The 23,367-nt window shown below is 41.3% G+C and overlaps 1 protein-coding gene across 1 annotated transcript in view; it reads left to right on the forward strand.

Annotated features, from left to right (window-relative positions):
- The first annotated feature begins 14,933 nt into the window (after positions 1-14,933).
- Positions 14,934-23,367, forward strand: part of PRRG1 (proline rich and Gla domain 1) — a 31,684-nt gene continuing 23,250 nt past the window's right edge. The window contains exons 1-3 of the mRNA XM_058045585.1: positions 14,934-14,939; positions 15,285-15,318; positions 15,690-15,891. Coding sequence (XP_057901568.1) covers positions 14,934-14,939; positions 15,285-15,318; positions 15,690-15,891 — 242 coding nt within the window. The remainder of the gene's footprint in view (positions 14,940-15,284; positions 15,319-15,689; positions 15,892-23,367) is intronic.

Below are 23,367 nucleotides of genomic sequence, written 5' to 3' on the forward strand. Positions count from 1 at the left end.
GTCTGAGCCACGGCACGAGGCTGCTGGGGGATGGAGCTAAAGAGCTCTCACATCTGCCTGCTGTGCGACAGGACGGCAACCCTGGCAGGCTGAGGGAGCCCATGAGTGGTGTCAGCAATACCTGCCCCAGCCAGACTGTGCCCACACCCCTCCTGAGGCTGTGCATCACATCCTCAGTCACAGCAGAGCTGCATGGATGGGTACACAAATCCCTGAGGTGCGCAGAAAAGCACCTGGAACTACCGGTTCGAAGGCAAATTGTTAGAGGAGAGAGATCCTGCTGGAGGCTGGCAGAGGGAATTGTGAGGGCCTGAGCAATGCTGGGGCTGAGGCTGCTGTGGTTCCACTGCTGGTGTGTGTGTGCTGCTGTCATGTCCCTGAGTCAGTGCAGGCTCCTGTGCACACCTTTGCAGAGCAGCTGCAGAGCATCAGTGCAACAGCTGATGGTCCTGCATCAGCCTTCAAGGCTGCCAGACATCTGGAAAAGCAGCTGACAGGAACATGAAGGAAAAGCAACTGACAGGAACATGAAGGAAAAGCTATATTCTATCTATTTTAAGGTGAGAGAGTCCAGAGTCTAAAATGATTCCCAAGATCCTTGAGGGGCTTGGAACTCAACAAAGCAGCTGAAACTGCTGAAACTGAAACTCTTCCTTCTTGCACCCCAAGAGTGAAGAGGTCATTACTGTGATCCACATGCACTGACTCTGCTGGGATAGAAAATGCAGAGATCTCTTCTGTGATGGTCCTCCTGTTACCAGCACACAGCTGATGAAGCATCACATGCAGAAATACCATGGCAGCTCAGGAAGTGTGGAGAAGGGAAGAGTTGTGTGTGTGTGTCCCTTGGGAGGCACCACAACTGCCTCCTGCTTGATGTCCTGGGGATGTGAAGAACACAACCTCTGCATCAACAGCTGTGTCAGTACCTCTTGCAAGCATGGGCTGACATTTACTCCACAATCATACCTGAAACACCCATGCTTTGGGTCTTCCCAGAAATAAACCAGGGTTATTATGGAGTCATATCATTGCTAAAATGCACATTCAGGTTCACTTACTTGAACCATTATGTGTCCTCATCAACACAGAGGAGCCAACATGACACTAGAATCACAAATACTTTTTTCCTTGATCAACTCAGACCCTTTTATATTTGTTTAAGCAGCTTAAAATTTTTCTAAATACAGAGCAGTATTTACTCAATTGGCAAGACCATTTTAGACAAGCTGTGTAAATACACATTTTCACTTGGGGAAGAATGAAACTCTGTAGTAGAGAGTAAAAAAAATACCATAAATTCTAAAAGAACTTACTTGTCAGCAGTGTGAGTCAAAAAATGTGACTAGTCAGCTTTCAGCATAGTTTTTCAGAACCAGAAAAAAAGAATGGAAATGCAGAGAACAGCTTGACACACAGCTGAGTTTATTTTAGAAAAGGACCCTCATGCAAGACTGAACTCAGAATGTGTTGATGCTACTGGCATTTGACAGAAGATTACAGATTGTTCACATGGAAAATTATGGTAATAAAAGGTAAGCTGTGATTCTAAAGTGCTACAAGGCATTAATACAAATTCATATGTGGACACTTTCATCTAATTATGAGAGGCCTTTTTTCCCAGTTTTGGCTTCATTCCTTTAGAACTGATTCAGCTGGAGCAGAGAAAGCCACTCTCATGCTGGAACATGCATTTATATAGACAGTTGGATTAGTACAGCTAGGTTAGCTTAATTATGCTTCTGTGGTTTCCAGGAAACATTTGTTGGACAGAAAGCAATTGTAGTTTTTGTAATTTTTTTTTTTTATGATTTGATTTTGAGTACAGAATTGGTATATTAGATGACATCCAACTACCTTTGCATTTGATTAATGTGTGAGTATATAAATAGCACTTGCTTGTTTTTCTCACATCTCCGTTCATATCCAAATAGTAGTATCTCACTCTTAAAACAACAGGCTTTTAACATCTCTAGGAATAAATTGGTGTAATTAATTGGTTTTTTAATAATTTTGTCTAATGAACTTTTATACAGATAAGAAGCTTACTTTTATTCCTAGTCAGTGGCCCTTGGTAATACGTATGTAAAAGTTTAAAGGATACAATTCAAATGGTTATTATTCAAATGACAGATGACAGATAAAGTATACTGAGGTAAATAAATGACCTTTTATGGTTCCTCATGAAAGGCCAGTGTTCAAAACTGAGACTTCTTCTGTATTCAATCTCACTCATCCTCTACCACTCTGAAATATATCACTCACCCAGTGAGCTACATATATTTACCATTATGAATCTAACAGACAAAAACATAAGCTATAATCCTTGTACCACTCCTATTTCATATAAACACAGTAACAGTGGCAAAATATTATTATCATGATTCCAAACTGATGTGGTGTTATTTGGGGATTAAAATCCAACCCTACATCACTGTCATGGCTTACCAGCTTCTACCTGTAATCCAGACTTCCAGCAATTAAGACCTTAATGGGTGTCTTGAAATACCCAATCTCCTTCAGGTTTCAGTACGTGTATCTACCCTTTGAATACTGTATTTTCATCACTATTATTTAGACTACAATATTGAGGACTGGGGTAGGCAGGAGATAGGCATGTGAAAAGGCTTCCTCAGAAAGAAAGAAAAACTTTGTGTGGCCCTGAGGGGGTTCAATCTCCCAGCTCTGTGTGCTTTATCTTCTGATTTGTGAGCTGCATCACCCTGAGAGATCAGCTGGCTTAGTAGCTAATTGACTGAAATTCAGCCTTTAATAGAGTTTGGTCTTGATTTTTTAATCACTTTAAAGGTTTGGCTCTGAGGCCCTCAAGCAACACGAGGAGTACCCTGGGACTTTGTGAAGGCATTATAAACACTGACTTGACACGTGCACAGAAACCACTGAGAAAGGGAACCTTTCCATGTTGCACCAGGAGGGAGACAAGCACACTTTGTAGAGCTCAGGAAATCAGCTTTAATGAGCACTGCAGTGCACTGCAATGAGCTGCAGCCAGGACTCAGGGGAAGTTCTCTGCAGAGCATTCCACACTTGTGCTCTGCAATGAGCTGCAGCCAGGACTCAGGGGAAGTTCTCTGCAGAGCATTCCACACTTGTGCTCTGCTCTTTGCGTTCGCTCTGCACAGCAATGTTCTTCTTGGAATGTTTATTTTACTCTTCTGCCTTCATCTAACTCTCTGCCCATTCCCTCAGTCCATTAATCTTAAGAGATTTCCCTGAATAAAAGCAAACTCTCAAAGGATAAGGAAGATGATAAATGCCTACAAGCTCCCAGTTCTCTATGGATATTGTGCTAACGATTTCCATTGTCTTGATAAAACAATGCATTAATAAAGCAACAATAAGGAAAGAGAGAATATTGGCATTCCAATAAACAGAAATGAAGAATAACTATCACAGTTCAATATATTAAAAACGAAATACTGGGATTCTTCTGGAAAACAAGAAGGATGTAATGGGAAGAGATAAACAGGTTAGTTCTGTTGGGCCTGCCTGAGCCAGAGAATAAATTTCTGCATTTAATTCTGTGCCTACAAGAACAAGGCCTTTGCTACTGAATTCAGCATATCCAGGGTTTCACAGAATGTATAATCCTCTCTATGATGCCTAATGAGCAAAACCATTATTCCTTCTTTTACATTAATTTCTATTTTGCCTCTCTTTTTAAGATTGTTTATCTCTGACAGCTCAGGTCTCCTACAGAACCTCTGTGGACACCCCAGTTTGAGCACAGCTATTCTGGCACAGCAGCCTGGTGAAGATGCAGTGTGAATTCCTTCAAGAGGGTGTATCTGTCAACTTGGTTGTTGTTTTATTTTCCCCTGCAACGTTAATCAAGCCAAAAAATGGTCTCTCCTGCAGCACAGTTCTATCAGCAAGGGAGCACCATTACTTTCACACTTGCAGCTGAAATAACTGCTGGCAAAACTCTGCAGTGCAGGTCAAATCTGAATAACAGCTGAGGGAGACTATATGACTGATAATAAATAATACATGCTCTGAAAGCCATTTTAAGTTATTTGGTTTGTCGGATTTAAAGGGACACAGCTGTCCCATGACGGGTTTTCACTCTTCCTGATAATCTGGTTTCTGTGCACTGTGCATAACCGTGCCTGGTAGTAAAAAAATGGAAACCATTAGAATGAGTTAATACAGCAGAATTCACACAGTGTGCACTTCTGATTGCAGCCAGCTCCCTCAGAGCTGCCAAAGACAAATCTCACAGCTGTGAGCAAGTTTACTGTTCACATCACAAGCCCCATCTCAGCAGCCTCCCCTGCGTACAAGACAGGCAGCACTTCCTAAACTTCTTTCCCAAGGGTGCCTCTGCCCAGATCCTGCAGGCAGACGTGGTCAGGGAGACTGGAGAAAAGCCATGTCCCAGCAGCAGCTCTGCAAAGCTCATAAACCCCATAAACCCTGGGAGGGAACAGCAGCTCGGGCTCCACAGCGTGCTGAAACAGCAGCACAGCTCCCAGCTGACTGGGAGTGTGATGAAAATGGGTTTGCATCTGCCTGTAAAAGACTGAAGGGTGTTTGAAACTCTGAAGAACAGGAAAACTGAAACTTTCTCAATATACTTTGAATATTTAGGACATAATGAAAATTAGGAGGTCTGCCATTATTACTGGGATAATGCTTTGCATGTTTAGGGATTCAATACAATACAAGCAGCTGGAATATATTTTATTAGAGACTGGGCTATATATGCTATTAAAAAACTTTGGGTTTTTTATTTTAAGAGTATGGAAAATTCAGTTTGTTATGAGGAAATTTCCCCATATCTGGTGCTTTCATAATGCTATTTATTTGCAAAAATTTCAGCACTAATCACACAAAATTTCATATGTGTGATTAGTCACACATATGTGAAAATACGCCTAGGGAATCACATTAATTTGCCTGAGTTATAAAACAGTCCTGTCAGCCTTTTCATTGAATGTTGTGTTTTCTCCAGGTTTTAGAGCAGGACCTCAACTTCTATTTGTGGGTCAATATTTCTGTCAGGGAGAAGTCTTTTGCAACCTCATGAAAATCTGTTCAACTATCCAGTGAGTACAAAAAGATATCTCAGATTTCACATACTTGTAAAGCCTCATTATAAAACTAATTACAGCCCGTAAAGAACCTAACATTTCTTAATTGCTGTAGAGCTCCTCAGACTGACCAAATCACACATCTATGCTATCTATGGGAGGTTGTATTTCAGAAAGATTTTGTACCTTCTGCTCCTCAGGATTTGGTGTGCAGCCAGGGACTGCAATACAGTGAAGGAAACTCTCCTCTGCACTTCAGAGGGAATTGACCTCATCTAATTTTAGTGATTTAAATCTTAGAGTTCTAGGCTAAAAAAAAAAAGAAAAAAAAACCAAAAACAAAAACAACAAAAAAGCCCCACAAAAAACTCCCCCAAACAAACTAACTTACAAAAAACCCAGCAAAATTTAATGTATGAAGACACTTCTGAAAATTTTAACTTTCTGAATATCCTCTGGGGATAACTACTTTCCTTCAGTGACTAGAAAGATAAGCTAGACTAGATGCCTAGCTTGTAAATAGCTATGGAAAAGCAAGAAGAAACACTTTAGATAAGTCTTGCTTATTCCGTAAATTGCATGGGATGGTGATGTAACTAAATATTTAATAACATTATAACACAAGTATAAGAGTCCAACCACTTCTGCTTTCCTCACTTCTGGGCCCTTGGCACTGATCTCAGTTGTGTTCCCCCATCTGTGTAGGTAATGCATTCTTACTACTGAGCACATTTACCTGCTAATGACTACTGTGTGTGATCAATCACAATGTTTAAGATTATAAATCCATTAGAGCAATTTTTTTCTTCTTAATAATGCTGTTCTTTTTAATCTTTGTTTAGTTACAACTGCAATGGAATTGGGTGATGCATCACCTCAGCTCATGGAGCTCTGCTATGTCAAAAAAAATCCCTTTTCCAGCATCTGTTACTGCTGATCCACTACAGTCTTGAAAAACCAAATTCTCAATTCATCACCTATTGTTATTTCCTCCCTCTTGCATGGTCTGTAATGTGCTTACTTTATGACAGACTCACTCATGGCAACTTTGTGACTTCAGAGATTTTGCTCAACTTCCACATTTGCATTTTGTATTTAATGCAATACAGAAAAGAGCAACTAATGCTTTATCTGTAAACAACTACGCTACAAGTTGCAGATGTTTTGCCATGCCACCGATTTCCTGAAAGTCTAAAATAAGTAAGGAAAAAAGTATTCCTATGTAAAAATTATTCCCATATTAAAAACCATGATGAAATCTTGGGCTGTGCTCAACCCAGCTAACACAACTGTGAAAAGATGCCTACTGACCATCAAAGGAAAGCCCAAACCTATGAATAAAAGCATTAAAAAGCCTTACTGGCCCTGCCCAGCACCCTCAGGGCCTCCCTCAACCCCACCCATGGCTCAGAAATCCCATTTCAGCCCAGTCCCAAGGTGCCAGTCCCTACTCCAGTGGTGCCACAATCTCACTGGTCTCCACTGGAAATTTTTGTGGATTTGAATAAGGTCTTTTATCAGACCACCAGTTTAACAGAAAAAAAATATTAGGTTTTAAATAATAAAAGAATAAAACTATGCCAAGTGGATGGAAAAACTGATAGTGCTGATTTGAACCAAACATTCACGTGTTTGTTTCTTAATTTGTTTTCTTTGGGAAGTAAAAATCCTCATTTTGCATTCATTAGTACTGCTAGGAAGGAACTTAATCTTTGCGAAGGGTTATTAATGTTTCTGTGTGTGCAGAATAAATATAACACCTCCCTCAATCACAGCCTCTCAGCCTCATTAGTGAGACATGCTGGGGATGGCATCTTGGCAAACTCATTAGGAGTTTCTTGTTGCAATCAAATTTGTCCTGACTTCAGTTGCCAGGGACGTTATAACAGGGAGAACAAACCCTTGTAACAGCTCTTCCCCTTTTATTAAATTCTGTAGTGAATTTGCCGTCTTTGTGTCACAGAAAACTACCCACAAAGGCTGATGGAGCGTAGAAACGTTTATGCTGAAATGAATTTCATTAGTCAGTGCTGGACATAGATTAGCATTATTTATTTCTCTGAAGCTTCCATGGTGTAACTCTAAGTGACAAACCAGGGATGCAGGAGGATTTTCTATTATGTGCAGAAAACCATAATTCTGTGCTTTCTCAGAACTCAGGGCCTTCTCTCAGTAGCACATCTAACCTCTAAGTTGAAGTAATTTCTGTGTTATTGGAGACAAAATACTCCCAAGTCCTTTGTCACTTCTACGTCTGCTAAGCCTATTGATGCCAATGCACAGAGTTCATTTCCACAAGGTGAGTCCCTAAAAATTCACTGCTGCCAGGATGGGTGAGGTCCTGAGGTGGTGCACATCAAAAATTAATTAAACCAAAGAACTTTCTGTCTGTATGTGTGTAAAACCCAAAGACAGCTGAAAAGAAAAAGATCATTTTGTAGATATTGACATTCATATTGTGTGGCAAAAGTGAACATAGGGATAAATAATGGAAAGAGATTTAGTTAACATCTTCCATTACAATAACTTCAGAAGCCTTCTGAAACAAATCTTTTTCTTGAATAATATGAATTTTAATCTGATAGTTTTCAGCACTCATGATTTGCATTACTTGAACTGAAATCATTAGTCAAATGCAGCTACAATATAAATTCATAAAGAGCTCCCAGAAGAAATCAAAGATGTTTTATATAATCTAAAACAGGTAATACAAACATTCTTATGAATTTCAAAAGAGTCAAACCTAAGGAAAAATTCATTGACTTTGAATTAGTATTCAACAACCAAATAAATTCCTTCCTATTTGCATATTTTAAATATTTCATTTAATAATCAGCATATGCTGGAAAGCAACACAACACAATAGTAATACAAACCATTTTTAACATGAAAATTTAATATGAAAGCAAGAAATTGAATTTTTTTTACAATTGTGGCTTGCTTAATGGACATACAAAATACACCATTTCAGACAACAATGTAAATCCATTTCTTTCCAAGTCAAATATGAATTTGTGCCCCTGCATTGCATTATTGCTGACAAATTGGCTATAATGTGATATAAAGGCAACTATGGAAATATTCAGATTCCTGCTTACTTGGGCTGCCTTCAGACTTTCAAAACAATTTCTAAATATGAAAGGTGCTATGCATTTTATTGTTCACTCACTATTTCAAATCAGATTTTCACATATTCTGAGCATTCTGTTAGCAAAACTTAGGATAAAAATGTGATCTTTTTTTGATGTAGTGAATTTGGTAAAATCTCCTTAGTTATTAACTGTTAAGTTACAGAATGTATAACAGTGCAAGATTTGTGACAATTTTCCTTGGAGAAACAAGAAATGTTATCACTTATCAAATATGTTTGATAAAATACTGTTACTAACTATTAAGACCATGATAACACTTCTCTTTTCATGAAAAAATTTTGATATTTTACTAGCCCTGAGCTGGCAAGGGCCACCTCAGCTGAAATGTAACATTTGACAACACACATACTGCTGGAGGGCTGGAAAGCAAAATAAATTGTGTTTGGACAAAATTGCCCCTGCATGTTTATAAAAACTTGTTTCCCTTGGCACCACAACAGATAAGAAGAGTGCTACAGTAAACCACCAGAGTTGCACTGGGGGAACAATGTGTAACAGCAAAGGCTTGGGAAATGCAGCTGCTCCCTTTGAATGCTGCCAGTAGAATTGCTCCAGGTCCACAAAGTCCATTTCTTGGCAGGAAGCTGTGCAGGAAATCTCAGAGACCCCAAAGAGAAAACAGAAGCAGAAGTGGCTCATAAAGTGTATTTGGTATCTAATTCATTGGGACTGCACAAAAAAACAGCTAAAGACAAACACTACATGGCTTTATAACAGATCTGATTTTCCCCATCCTGCTCAGAACACCTCATTACACAATGCAGTGGCATTAGAGAGCGTGTTGGGGTTTTTTTCAATCACTCTGTGAGCCCTTTCTTCTATCAGGTAAGCAGTCTTATTAGGGATACCTCACAGAATCATAAAATAGCCTGAGTTGGAAGGAACCCACAAGTTCAATCAAGTCCAGCTCCTGGCTCTAAATAGAACAGCCCCAAGAGTCACAACCATGTGCCTGAGAGCATTGTCCCAAAAGTCCTTGAGCTCTGCCAGGCTGGTGCTGTGACCACTGCCCTGGGGAGCCTGTTCAGTGCCCAGCCACCCTCTGGGGGAAGAACCTTTTCCTTTTATCCAACCTAAACCTGCCCTGACACAGCTTCAGGCCATTCCCTTGGGTCCTGTCACTGTCCCCACAGAGCAGAGATCAGTGCCTGCCCCTCCTGTTCCCCTCACAAGAACGCTGTGACTGCACTGAGGCCTCCCCTCAGTCTCCTCCAGGCTGAACAGACCAAGGCACCTCAGTCACTCCTCACACGGCTTCACCTCAAGGCCCTTCTCCATCCTCACTGCCCTCCTTTGGATGCTTTGTAGTATCTTTATATCTTTCTTTTATTATGGTGCCACAACAGGCATTAGAAAAAGATGAGCCTGTGTGATTCAGAGCTCCTGAATGCTTATCTATCCCTGGAAAGTAGTTTGAGTTCACATATAAAATGTATATATGTAAACTGCCCAATATACTACTTTTCATTTGTTCCTGTATAACCTCACCTTCTATTTTTTCAGTTTAGCAAGGCTGTTGTTCATTTGAATCCTATCCTCAAGCATACTTGCAATTTCTCCATATATTATCGAACAAGGTAATAAGTTGTTTTGTTGGGTCTTTTTGTTGTTGTTTTTTTTTTTTCATTTTATTGCTCCCTGAATGGACCAGGACAACAGACAAATACACAAGAAACTCTTGTGACAATGAAATTTTGATCGCTGCTTTCAATGCCTCTCTTGCCCTTCCTTCTGCTGACCCCTCCCTCCAGCCTGCCAAGGTCCCTCTGAGTTTCAGGACACCCATCTGGTCTGTCAGTCACTCACCCCAAGATGCCTGTTCTGACCAGAAAAGAACTGAGGCCTTTTAATCACATCTTTCAATTAACAGAATTCTAGCACAACAGAGGGTTTTGTCTCCATTGTGTTGTGAGGAAATTCAAGATATGTACTTGAGGACCATACAGAATTCATGTCCTTCAATTTAGACACCTTATAAGATCATGTCAGTGGAATTCTAACAGCATGAAGTAACAAACCAAATAAGTCAATTTCCAGTCACATTTTTGTTGTCTTTGATATACTTGTTCTTTTTGTATATGCATGCCTTGTCACTAAATGTGTATATCAGCTTTATATTGTCAACAGCAGAACAGACTTTAAGAAAAAAAAATTGTAGCAAGGGTTCCATTTTGTTGAGATGTTGTGGAAAGACACTACAAACCACAGAAAGGAAATCTGAGTTGCTTGTGATGTTACAGGGATGTTGAGATTGCTAAAACAGCCCTATTAATGTAGTTGCTTATTTATTTTTTATATCAAATGGGCTTTCAAAAGCTTTGCACAGTGTTATAAAATAAAAAGGCACTCATCTATTTCCTACTCTTCTTCTCTTAAAAGTATTGAAATACATTCCAAAGTCACAGGGCAGAGTTTAGCAGTGAATCCAAATCACTTATTTCTACAAATATCATGGGAACTGAGATTTCCCTAACAGTGTTCAGATTCTCTTTTAAGGATGGTATTATTTCATCAGCTATTTGTTTTTCTTCTAGATGTTAAGAATATTCTGAATATTTTAACATTTTTATTCAGTGAGAAACAAAGCTACTTGCAAGCCCTGATTAGGAAGTTGCTTATTTTGTTGCCCCTGCCAGGATCTGGGCACATAATCTTCAGTTCCAAGGTCTACAACTGCCTTAAATAACTCACAGGTTCATGTCATACCGGGGCTGTGTGGTTGCTGATCTGTAGGGAAGAACTGTACAGCTGAAAGACCTAGCTTGTTCTTAAATATTTCTATTTATTTGTTTTTCTTTTTCCTGTTTTTTTTTTTTTTTTTCTCAACACAGAAGAAATTATGAGATGCAGGATTAATCAGGATCAGAAAAATAACCATGGCAGTTTCCCAGGTGCCATATAGAGACTACCAATCAAACTAAAATATGCATTATAAAAACAATGGTATAGGACTTAGATGCAGCCTGCTCTTCATATCGAAGTTACAGAACAGAAATAAGTTTGTGTCACAGACATCTTTTCATGAAAATCCTTTCCTTAGGATTTTTCCTCCTGAGAAGCTGAAAGGCCTCGGGAACAAAATGTAAACAATGGTTATCTGTTGCTGTGGAATGCAACAGGTGGATCTGTGATTGGCCCATCTTAGATATTTATAATTAATGGCCAATCACAGCCCAGCTGGCTAGGACACAGAGTCTGAGACAGCTGCTTTTGTTATCATTCTTTCTGATTCTAGTCTTAGCTTAGCTAGCTTTCTGAGATGAAACCTTTTCTACTATTCTTTTAGTATAGTTTTAATGTAATATACATCACAAAATAATAAATCAAGCCTTCTGAAAAATGGAGTCAGATCTACGTCTCTTCCCTCATCTTAAGACCCCTGTGAACACCATCACAAGTTTGCAATTACTTTGTAATATTTGGCTCAGATCAATTGCACACTTGTATGATCTACAGTGATTCAGGTGAACACCTTCACAGATGCAAAATGGTGCCTTCTGAGCAATTCACAAAACAACTGGAACACACATCAAACCCTGACAATGTTTGGGGAGGGAGTGGAGCGAACCATAAATTAATTTTTGAAGGAACAAAGCCATTTAGATGTGAGCAGTCATTCAGAAAACTAAACATTCCTATGTTGCTTTGCTGGAATAATGGTGGATTATTAAAAAATCCAAAATATTTGAATCAAGTTAATGTATTACACAGTGATATTTAAATGCACTTGAAAACAGCCCAGGAGTGCAGAATTTGTGTGTGTGGTGTTAAGTTCCCAGAGGGCGGCAGCAGCATCGGGGTCATGGTGAGACATAGAGAAATCACTCACCAGGGACCAGCTCCCCCCCTGACTAAAAGGGACCTTTAATGGGCTCTAAAACCCACCTGATTTAGCCCATGTGGCTGAGAGGATCCTGCTCCAGTCCAGATCCCAGGGCAGAGGGACTGGAGGGGGAAAGTGAATATGCTGGAAAATATCGTGCAGTTCCCCACAGCGGTCATTGATTCTTTGCATCCTGCATTCTTGCATGGAAACATCAAAAGTTTCAAAACTGGATGGCAAAATGAAGGGATAAAAGGAGGACAGAAAATCTGTGTTGTTTTCTTGTCATCAGACTAACCCCTTCAGTGCTGAAGTTTTTAATTTGTCAGAAGAGAAAAAGTCCCAGAGCAGGAAATACCAAGTAGTGAGAACACTGGATCTGCGTGTGACACTGCACTTTAGAAGCCTCTTGGCTTAATATTTGTTTGCTTTCTTTCATGGCAAAGCAACAATAAACCAGTTACATTCATGTGAAAAGTGTGATATCCTGAGATATGGTCCAGTGCATGGTACACATTAGCTGTGCAAACATAATGCACAGCATAAACAGGAAAACTCATAATAATCCTAGACAGTAAATCACACTTTATATTCATTTCCCCTTTTGCCCATTCCAAGCAAGTTCTCTAAGTATCTTTACTCTTAACATATTGCTCACACAAAAAATAAGGAGACTTTGTAAGGCACACTTCCTTTATACGTGCACTCTGTGCCTAAAATTAGGGTAAATACAACAATATATTTTTCTAGAAAAAAAAGTAGAGTATCCCAGCTATTGTGCTGGGAAACAATTCTGCTTCCTTCCATTTTTTAAGCCTTGTCAGCTCTTTTACTGCAATATTCATCTCTCTTCAGCCAAAAACCTTGTTCCTCTCACTCCTTGTCCTGATCCTGAACTACATTATAAAGATAATTTTTTCACCCCAGAAAAGTCTGGCTGAATGCTCACTTTTGTATCTATTTCTTCATGTTTTAGGACTGGACCCCCTGAAGGTACCCTGGAGTTAGAATCTGCAACTGTCTATGACAATCTTTTCAAAATCAAATGGCTGTTTACTCTTAGAGATGAAAGCAGACTTGACCTAAAAATTATATTTTAATATTAATTGCATTAAAATTATTTCTGCACCATGACAGAATCCGGGGAAGAAATGAGGTTTAAGATGTGAAAACTGAGAGTCATTCAAACTCTCTAAGCTGGGGAGAGATGGATTTGAAGAGTGGGCTGTTAGATGGATAAGAAAGTGGTTGGGTGGTCACACCCAGAGAACAGTGATCAGTGGTCAGAGTGCCAGTGACATCAGTGACAAGTGGTGCTCCTCAGGGCTCGGTTTTGGGGCCAGTGCTATTTGATATCTTCATCAATGTCACAGACAAAGACAAACAAAGACAGAGTGTGCCCTCAGCAACGGGATGTTAGAGACTTCCAGTGGGTTTGCTGCTGCTGTTCTCAGGGATGTTTAAGCATTTATATGGAGTAACATCTCCAAGAAGTGGGACCCAAATGTTCCTCCCATGTGTGCAAAGTAGAAGAGTCAGGATTCAAACTCATTTTCAAAAATCCAAGGGCAATACTTACACAGCAAAACTATTATCCATACTAATGGGCTTCCTTCTGTTCAGAAATTCCCCCTTGGACTAATAGTTTAAATTTTATTAAACTATATCCTTTAAAACTGGCAGCAGTAAGGTTCCCCAGTGAGTTCTACTCAAGTATTGGTCTGTTTTTATGCCCCCACTCCTTTCAGCAGGCTCAATGCCAGTTTCTCTCTTCCAATACAACTGTGACATTTCTTGCCCTCTGTTCTCAGTGTTTTCTAACATTTTCATTGCCCTTTGGAGCTTTTGGCCCTAAGCCTTCACAAACAAACTGTGCAATGCACCTGGAATCTAGGAAGAAAGTGCTGCATAATTATTAAGTTAAATATTGTCTCCTGACCCTTATGAAGAAATTTTTCATCTGCTGCTTTTGCTGGTTATTTCCCAACCACCTGCTCTTAAGTTAAACAGATATGGTTGAATACTGCAAATGCAAACAACTTGTAGCAAGTATTCATAAATTATTACAAGAAAACTCCCTGCCTTCCAAAGAAAAGCAGATGTAAATTCAATTCTCTTGGAAACTCAGCCTCTGATGGTCTGTGCCTCTCTCCATGACCATTTGTTGTCAGGGCCTCAACAAACTTTCAAAGAGCAGAAGTATTTTGTCTCCCTTTGATTCAAGGCATAGAAGTTTGTAGATAATTCTGTCAAAGGACTGTCAGACACATTAATGTAATTTCTTTTGTTTAAAACCTGATGGTCTCAGAGTCAGTTCTCAGCTGACATATATGGAAGCATTAACTTTTATTGTACATCAAGATTCATTAAAGAAGCTGAGACATGGCTTGAACTATTGCAAACTGTATGTCATCTTTCCATTCCCTCATCTTCTCTGTGACTGTAGTGCTACCTCATTTGTTTTCTGCTCATTGTCAGTTGTCTCTTAATATAAAATAAAGCTTAAAAGATCTGGTATACAGCATAGAAATCCACCAAAAATTTGACCCATGAAAATTCATATTCATATTCTTCATATTCATTGAACCTGAAGACAGCAGCAATGTAAACTTAAAAAAAAAAAAAAAAAAAAAAAAAGAACACTGCATATTTATAGGGAACTTCAATTCCATTTTCATGGAATAAATGATATTTTACACTCCACACCATTTAGACCTCAATCTCTCTTCTGGCAAGCCAAGCTGTTATTTTTTGCAGATTGTTCCTAAGTCATTTATAATCAGGCCACGGCACCACTGACAACAGCACCTTTGAAGTCAGGTAGGGATTATTAATTTGCTGTGAATTTTCTGAGGACCTTCATCTTCTTTCCATACACATCCATTAAAAGTCATAGAGGCGAAAATGAAGGTACCAGCCACAAATAAAATTAAGCTATCAAACACTCTGGGTTCAGATTAATTCTGGACAGTGCAAAAAGCTAACCAGCCTTTACTTTTTAATGTGGAACATTACTTTTTGGGGTTCCTAAAATGCATCTTCTGGAGGATGAGGTCTGAGAGCACTCAAAGGCTCAGAACTCTGGGCAGTGAACCCCACAGCTCCATGCAGCCACCCTTGGGGGCACGGAAGGGGAAAATCATTACTTGTGGCACCATTTTTAGCTCTCCATCAAAGACCACAATCACCAGTATGCCATGTGTGTGTGTCTGTCTGTGTCTTCCCTAAATGAAAACACTGTGTCTGTCTATACAGGTTGGATACTGTGAGGAATTTCTTCACAGAAATGGTAATTAAAAATCGGAACTGCCCCGGGAGGTGGTGAAGTCACCGTCCCTGGAGGTGTTAAAGACTGGACACGGCCACGCTCTTGTTGACACGGTCGTGTTCAGTCACAGCTTGGACTCGATGATCTCTGACCTCTTTTCCGACCCAATTGTTTCTGTAATTCCGGAATACACCAAACTTTAACACTGGAAACAGCAAGGCGGTGAGACTCGGTGAGGCCACGGCGGCCGCGCCCGCGGTCCGATCACCGGGGCGTGCTGTGCCCAGGGCTGCTGCCGCGTGGAGCTCCCGGTCGAGGGGTGGCTGAAAGAATCACCCTGCCACGGGGAGGGGACCGATGGCCACCCTGCGGGGCCCATGATCCCGGGCCAGCTCCGAACAGGGACACCGGGACAACGAGCAGCGGGGCACGAGCGGGCGCGCCGGGTCGCCCTCGGTCTCTCCCCGCCTCACAGCCGCCCTCGGGCTGCCGGGCGCATGCGCGGAGGCGCCGCCTGCTCCGCCGAGCGCGCAGCGGGCGTTGGGGCAGCGCGGGGCGGCAGCGCCGGCCCTGCTCCGCACCCGGGCGGCGGCGGTGAGTGCGGGCAGGGACGGTGAATGGGGGCGAAGTGCGGGCTGGGGCGGTGAGAGTGCGGGCAGGGAGGGAGAGGAGCGGGCTGAGGCGGAGGGTGCGGGCAGCGCGGGGTGCGGGCGGGCGGGCGGGGGCTGCCGGCGGGAAGGGGCTGCCCGGTGCGGGGACGGCGGGAGCGGTGCCCCCAGGGAGCGCCCGGGGCGGGGGTCCCGCACGGGGACCCCTGAGGGGGGTGAGGGGGGAACGCGCCCCTCTTCCCTCCGCCCCTCCTGCAGCCTCCCGGTAAAGCCCTCTCCAAGGGTTTGTGCCATTTCCAGTTAAGCCGGGGGAGAAAACGCGTGGAGTGCATTGAACAAAGGAAGAATCCTGCCGGATTTCTCTTTTGGAAGAGCTTAGCGACTCTCTCCAGAATAGGCAGCTGATGCGTTTTTCTCCGAAGTTTTAAAAAACACCATCCCCCAGCACAAACCCGCGGAGCACAGCCGCAGCCACCCGAGGCTCTCGTATTCCTGGCAGAACTTTTTCCACAGGGTCACCCAGGGGCCCCGGCAGTGCGGGAGCTGCGCGGGCCGGGCCGGGCTGTGGCTGCTGGGCTGGGAAGGTGTGTGCGGGAATGAGCCCGACCCTCCGCCTCTGGGGGACTCTTCCTAGGCCTGGTGCTGGCGAGGGAACAATTCATCCAAAGGAAACAGGAGGGGCAGGGGCAGCCTCGGGGCTGCCACAGTTGGAGCTGGGATTCAGTGTTGCCTTGGTTGAGGCGTGAGAGAGCAGGCGGTGATTGGGAACAAAACACAGAGGAATGGAGCCAGTGAGTAAAAGGAAGAAGCACAGGAAAACACTTGAAAGAATTTCAAGTTCTCATAGAAAAGTTTGCGAAGGGAGGAGGGACAGTTATGCAGAAGTTGCTGTTCTAGATTAAAATCAAGACCTTCAATTTATTGTTACTATTGACTGTGACTGAAAAAACCCATAGTTGTACTTTATCTGCTCATTCCCACCTCCTTTACCATCTTGTCCCCGTGCTGGCACCATTGTTGATACAGCAGGGGCGGGGAGTGGCACGGAGCATTAGCACCAGGTTCAAACTGACCTTTTAAACACTTTTTCTGATTAACCTAGTTAGTAATCATGGCTGTTTCCCTGCACTGCTATAGGGATGCTTATACTGCCTCAAGGAAATGTGGCTGGGAGGAAAAGAGTTTTTTTAGTTGTACATAAATGATCAGGCATGCGTGTAGAAGCTCTGTTTTTCAGTGCACACGTGTGTATTGTGCACACAGACACGCACACCTGTGCCAAGGGGTTGTGCAACTGGGAGGTTGAACATTCTGGCCCTTGTGTCGAACAGAGGGAGTGCCATTGATAAAGCAGTGTGGGGGAGGTTTACAAGTGCAGGAGGTGATGAGCAGGGTGAGGAGACTTACCTAGCAAAGGTGACTGAGATTGCAAGAGTGGTTCTTGCTGAACCAGGGCAGTGAGATTAGAATCCAGAGAAGAGGGGACAGGGAACTTGTGTGTAAGAGTATTGCATGGAAACAGGAGTGAGATTTTTACTTATCTGTTCATTTTCGGCCATCTCACTGTAACCTCTTTTAGACTAGAAAACCTCATTTTCTGGAACAGATTAGGCTGGAACCTGGCATCCTGAGTAACTCTGTACTATTGGAACTAGCAAATATTGGAAAATCCCTGGGTGAAACTTGGATTATCCTTTTCTCACACAAGTTCATCCAGAAATTTGTATCCTGCTAGTGTACTCCAAAGAGCAAAGCGTTACATCTGGTTGTAACACATGCAGGTGTTGAGATTATAACTTGATGATCAGTTTTCTTCTGAGAGAAGTGGATAGTTGCACACAGAGAACTGTACTCATAGTGTCATTTCCAGAAACACAAATGGAGAACTGAAGTTTGAAGTTAGCTTTAATTCAATCTCTTCATACATCTAGAACAAGCTACAGTTTTCTATTAAGTAATAACATATTGTTTCTTGCATAAGAAAATCCTGTTGTACTCAGGAAGTATTTTGGTCTCATCCTCCTTACTTTGGTTGTGTGATATCAAGACGTTTTCTTGATGTGACTCAAATCTGCATCCAATTCTGCTTTGACCATGGAATTACAAATTTCCTTGTGTTTTCTGTTGTGCTTATCACCTTAGAACTCAGTACTCAAGTCGCCCCTTAATTGAGAAAACTCTCCTAAAACAAGGAAATCATCCTCCCATTCCACATGAAGAGTGAAAGATAAAACTGTGGAGACCAAATCTGGTCCAGGTCAGATCTGATTTTTTCAGGGTATTGAATTCTTTTGCCCTCATTTATGTTAAGTTGCAAAGGTGCAAATAAATGGAATGTCTGTTCTAAACCTATTCTGCTTTTGCAAATCAAGCAGTCAGATTTTGGGAGATGCATCCCTAAAATAAAATGTTTGTAGTTGGTGTTCACATTGGAACAGCATTTTTAGGTTATTTATCTAGAGTAATGAATAAATTCTGTGGCAAAAGCAGGATAAAAGATACTTCAGGACTGTGCTAATTTCAGACTACAGCAGTGGGAACCGTTTTTGTTTGCTCTGTCATTTTAAACAGCTCACTCTTCCTGTGATCCTCTTGTCCAGCATTTTGTTCTACCTGCCTCTGTGACCTCCCTCACTTGGGATAGTGAAATTCCATACTCTTTTGGTGAGGCAGATCACAGAACCAATCAGGCTGAAAACAAAGACTTCTCTGACTTGTTGTTGGCTCTTACCTGGCTCACAGAAACAGCTGGACAGGAAGGGAACAGGAGCTGTGGTTGGTAGCAATGTATGAATACTGAGGAAAAACAAACCCATTTTGCTCCTCTGCTTCCCTGTTCCATTATTCCAGTAAATCTTATGTGTGTCATTTCTTCCCATTTACTCAACAAATTACACCAGATTCCTGTAGCAAGAGTTCGGATTTTTTGCACCATCCCACTAAGAGCTTTTGGTTTCAGTTTGTCAGCTCAATCCTGAATTTTGTTGCTCAATTTCATCTCTCTCTTTCATGACTTCCATCAGCTGTGTTTCCAGGATGCTGTCTGCTCTGGCTGATGTTTCTTTAATGGTTGTTCTGCTTCAGCCCCCAAAGACAATCTCCTTTCTTGCCCCCACCATTGCTTCCTCTCCTCTTCCACACTAAAACAAAAGCCCTTGCAGTGTGCATGGAGAACCCTACGGAGCTGGCAGAGGAGGGGCCTCAATGACCTCATGTCTGCTCTGTTCTCCTGCCAGCTGAGGTCAGATGTTGCTAACTGTTTGACCTTTTAAAATCTAATCTGGCCATACCCAGACCTTTCCTTGTTTACCTTTGCTTGTCTTACTGATCCTTGTTAAGTAAAATTTGATACACATTTGTGTGAAATACACTTAACCCATTCTTTTCTTGCTGGCATTTTTGATGGTGCTGATTATCAAGTAATCAGTGTTTTAATCAAGGTTGCTGAATACTATTATTAGAATAGCTACATTTCAAAAATAAAGCCTTGACAGTTAGAAAAATAAATTCCATGCTAACCACCTAAAATCACACCATGGATTTTGGCTTGCTAAGAAAACACATCTGTTGAGAGCTCTTTTGTGCCTATTTCAGACTGTTGCTTATTTTTACTAATACATAATCACTATGAAAACTTCAACTTTGAATAAAAGTTAGGTATCTGTTCAGAACTAAATTTATAAAATCAGACAAGAAATACATTTGCACAGCCCACTGTACTGGAGTTAGCATCCAGAGGAGTGTTATGTGTGAGACATGCACACTGTAGTAGCACAAGAAGTGTTGCCCATTTTCAAACCAGAAATGCAGCTTTCTGCTACAGATACCTGCATGAGGGAGAGACAGACTATCCTGCAGTTGCATCTTGAAAGATCTTTGAGATCCCTTGCATTTTTCACATTTCTTACCTGCTCAGTGGAATATTTCATTTAAAGTATTTGAATCAGCCTTCTCATGTTGCTTCTGAAATTACTTTTGAAAGCATCTCATATTTGAAGATCACACACTCAACATACTTCCACTTTTTCATCTTGGTGGTCAGTCTGTACCAGCATGATTACTCCAAGAGTGGTCAAACTAAATGATGCTAAAATCCAGAGGCACCATGTGAAGTGTAGGATGGGAGTAATTTGTCATAGATAAAACTTATTCCCAGTGAAGTTTTCATTTTGTCACCTGAAACTGCAGAAAATCTGTATTAGCCAGAACTTCAGAGTGGGTGAGATTTTTTTGTTTATTTGTTTCCACCAAGAATTGTGGTAATTCTGGATATTCCTGTTTTGCTGAGCTCTTTGTTTTCCTGTAGTATAAAAATGAATGGACCAGTTTCAAGATTCACTTTACAGCAATTCTTCATTAAAACCCCAATCATTAAATTAACCATTCAACATAACTGTCTAAACTGTAAAATTTATAATCATCTGCATTTGTAAATGTTTCCTACTTGGCATTGATGAAAGGCTCAGAAGGTGTGACTCTGTATGGAATCCTAGCAGGAACACTCATAAATAGTGGCTTCAACAGACCTGTGAACTTTTGCACCTGCCTGTTTCTCCAGTTTATCAGTGAGTTGTTTACTGACCTTGTGTGTATTCCTCAGCTTTTATTTGCAGGCTGTAACTCTTATGATTTACTAAATAAACCTGGGAAGAGAAACAACTTTCTGTTTGTCTTTCTGTCCCTAGTCTCCATTCTCATGGCTATGGGGAAGGGTTAAATGAGGTTTCAGGGTCAGCATTAGTTAAATCTCCTGCTGGTTTTCCTATAGATTTCTCCTGTGGCAGCTGAAACGAGCACAGTCTGTGATATTTTATTTCAATACTGCTGAGCACTTGTGAGTATCAGGAGTGGAATGGACTCAGTGTTGTGTTTGCTGTTTGCTGCTGTTGGCTGTCAGAGCTGTGGGCAGCAGTGAAATGAAGGCACGGCCTATTGACTGTGTGGCTGTGTAAGCAGCTTAACTCAGCTAAGCTTCTCCCTGTGCCTGAGAGCAGGAGTTCTTCCTTTTCCACTCCATCCTTGCTGGGTTTTGCATTTTCACTGCTCCCCTGGTGTTCTGCACTCAGCTGCAGCAGGGACATGATCTGTTTTATTTTAAAACAAGAGAGAAGGTGAAAAGGTGAACAAACTCATCTTTTATGGAAGGGCCACTTAGGGTGAATTGTAAAGTGCCCGACTACAATCTCATCAGAGCTGCAGTTCTCAAAAATGGAAAAGCATCAAAGCACTTTCACTGTGGCCATTTGTTAGGAACTCTTGGCAAAAGATTTCATCAAAGTTTTCATCTCCATGTAAGAAAATTTTATGATTGATGATTGATCTCACTGTAAATTTTTGATTGATCGCACTATAAATTTTTTATCTCCCCAAGAACGTGGGGGGATCCCTGTAACTAGAGGGTTGGGTTTGGGTTTCAGTTGGATGCTAGATAACCTCATCAGGGCTGCCTTCCACACACAACATTGCACCAGACAATGTTTTCACAGTCCTGAGCTGCTCTGTGGTTCTGTGAAGCTGTTTGTGTGGGTGAAGCAATCTGCACCAGGAACACACAGGGTGGAGATGCACCTGCTGATGGACAGCACATCTGGGATCCCTCCAGTGACTTCTGCAGTGTATTATACATGGGAATGAGTTACCAGACCTAAAAAATATCAGTGCTGTATTTTTTGCATCAGAAGACTCCACATTTTCTGTGTCCTGGAGTAGGTGTTCAGGTTTGTGGGGGAATAGGGGAAGACCCTTTCAAATATTCCAAGAACAAAATGTCAGACATGTTAGATCCTAGAGGATCTGTCAGTTATGAATGAAGCTTTCAAGAGCTAATTATATTCTGTTCTGTGAATGCTTTTGACACAACCAAGATAAATTACATCTTCAAGCACTGCTAATTGCACACACAAATTTGACACATCAATTTGGCATGTGAGTTTTAGGAACTTCAGTATGAGCATCCTCTGAGTTGTTTTTGTTACATGCACTTTTGTGCTTCCTACTCAGGCAGAGTGGGTGTTGTACTGGCTCCCTTCATAAGGAGTAGAAGAGCAACAGTAGAATTATTTTTGAGTTTTGGGAGCTGCTCTACAGTTTTTTACAGTGCTGGAAAGCGCAAAAAAATTGTTTATAAGTATGACCTGATATTGGTAGGTATGGATTTATTGATCAGCTGTGACTTAGAGCTTCACTGTGATCCTTATTTCCTCATAAATGAGTTTGAATGAGATGTTAGTAGTTTTAGTTAGTTGTTTGTTCTCCTTCCAGTGTTTTCTCCAGTTATGATGTTCAGAATGCCTCCATGCTCTAGATCAGAGTGCTTCTTCTAGGGAAACTGCCATGAATGTAAGGTTTTCTACTGCTCTGTAGTAGTGGATTGGAAGGGACCATGAGTAAAATTGCTGGACCAGAGGTCACAAGGGATGCAAAGCTATCTCCATGAGAGGTTGGATACATCTGGAAAGTTCACATTTCCTTTCTGTGGCTGTCCTGGGGAGCAGAGCAGCAGAGAGGAGAGGGAGCTCAGTGGGAGAGGGACAGAGCTGCATCAGCCACATCAGGGGCTGATCCCCACTGAAGGGTGAGTGGCAGTGGCAGGAAAGGAGGAGAAATTCCTTGACTCCTCTTCAAGGCTGAAGTCAAAATGTGTAAATGAGCTTTGTGGGCAGGTTTGTTCAAATCCTACTCAAAAAAAAAAAAAAAAAATAAGTGCAATGCAGTAAAATAACGTGTGCATCTTCATGTGTTTGGAAATTCAGGAAAAGTGATGTGAGAAATAATGGATGTGGGTGTTGAGAGAAGGAAATAAGAGTATTTAGTATTTAAAATCTACCTTTTTTTCCCCCCTAGTTTGTAGGGCTCTTTACTCTTCTGTTTTACTGCAGCTGCACTGTGGATTCTGGTGGTGTACAACTTTCTGTATGCTCTCTTTATGCAATTCCCCAGTGTGACAGAAAACTTAATAAAATCTCTAAAGGAGTTGTGCCTCATTATCTTTTGCCTAGTTACCATATAATTCAATAAGATGAAATATGTGTTTATGACTCTTTCATAACTTCTCTGCAATTTGATTTTTGGTTGACTGGAAAATCCCATTAAAACATGCTCTGAAGTGTTGTCATATATGCATTGCTTCAGGAGAGGCCAGGCAGGGTGGAAATTTATATTAAAGCATGCTGACAGTGTGTAAATGCCTGGAAGAGAAGGCTTTGTTTGCACATTTCACATTGCTTAGTTTAGCTCCTCACAAAGGAATTACTTTTTATTGGTTTGGGGTTAATTTTTCTAAATTAAATGGAGTATTAGACATTGGCCTACCAAACAAGGGCTAAATGCAGTTTCTGTATGGGCAGAATATTGCCTCATCACAGAAAAAGCAAAATAAACTTCATCTTATGTTTGCTATTTTGCACACAAAATAAAGATGCCAATGTGAAATTACCCAGGTTCCTTTTTACTGCAAAAATGC

The sequence above is a fragment of the Melospiza georgiana genome, chromosome 2, assembly GCF_028018845.1.
Source record: "Melospiza georgiana isolate bMelGeo1 chromosome 2, bMelGeo1.pri, whole genome shotgun sequence".
In the NCBI taxonomy this organism is placed as follows: Eukaryota; Metazoa; Chordata; class Aves; order Passeriformes; family Passerellidae; genus Melospiza; species Melospiza georgiana.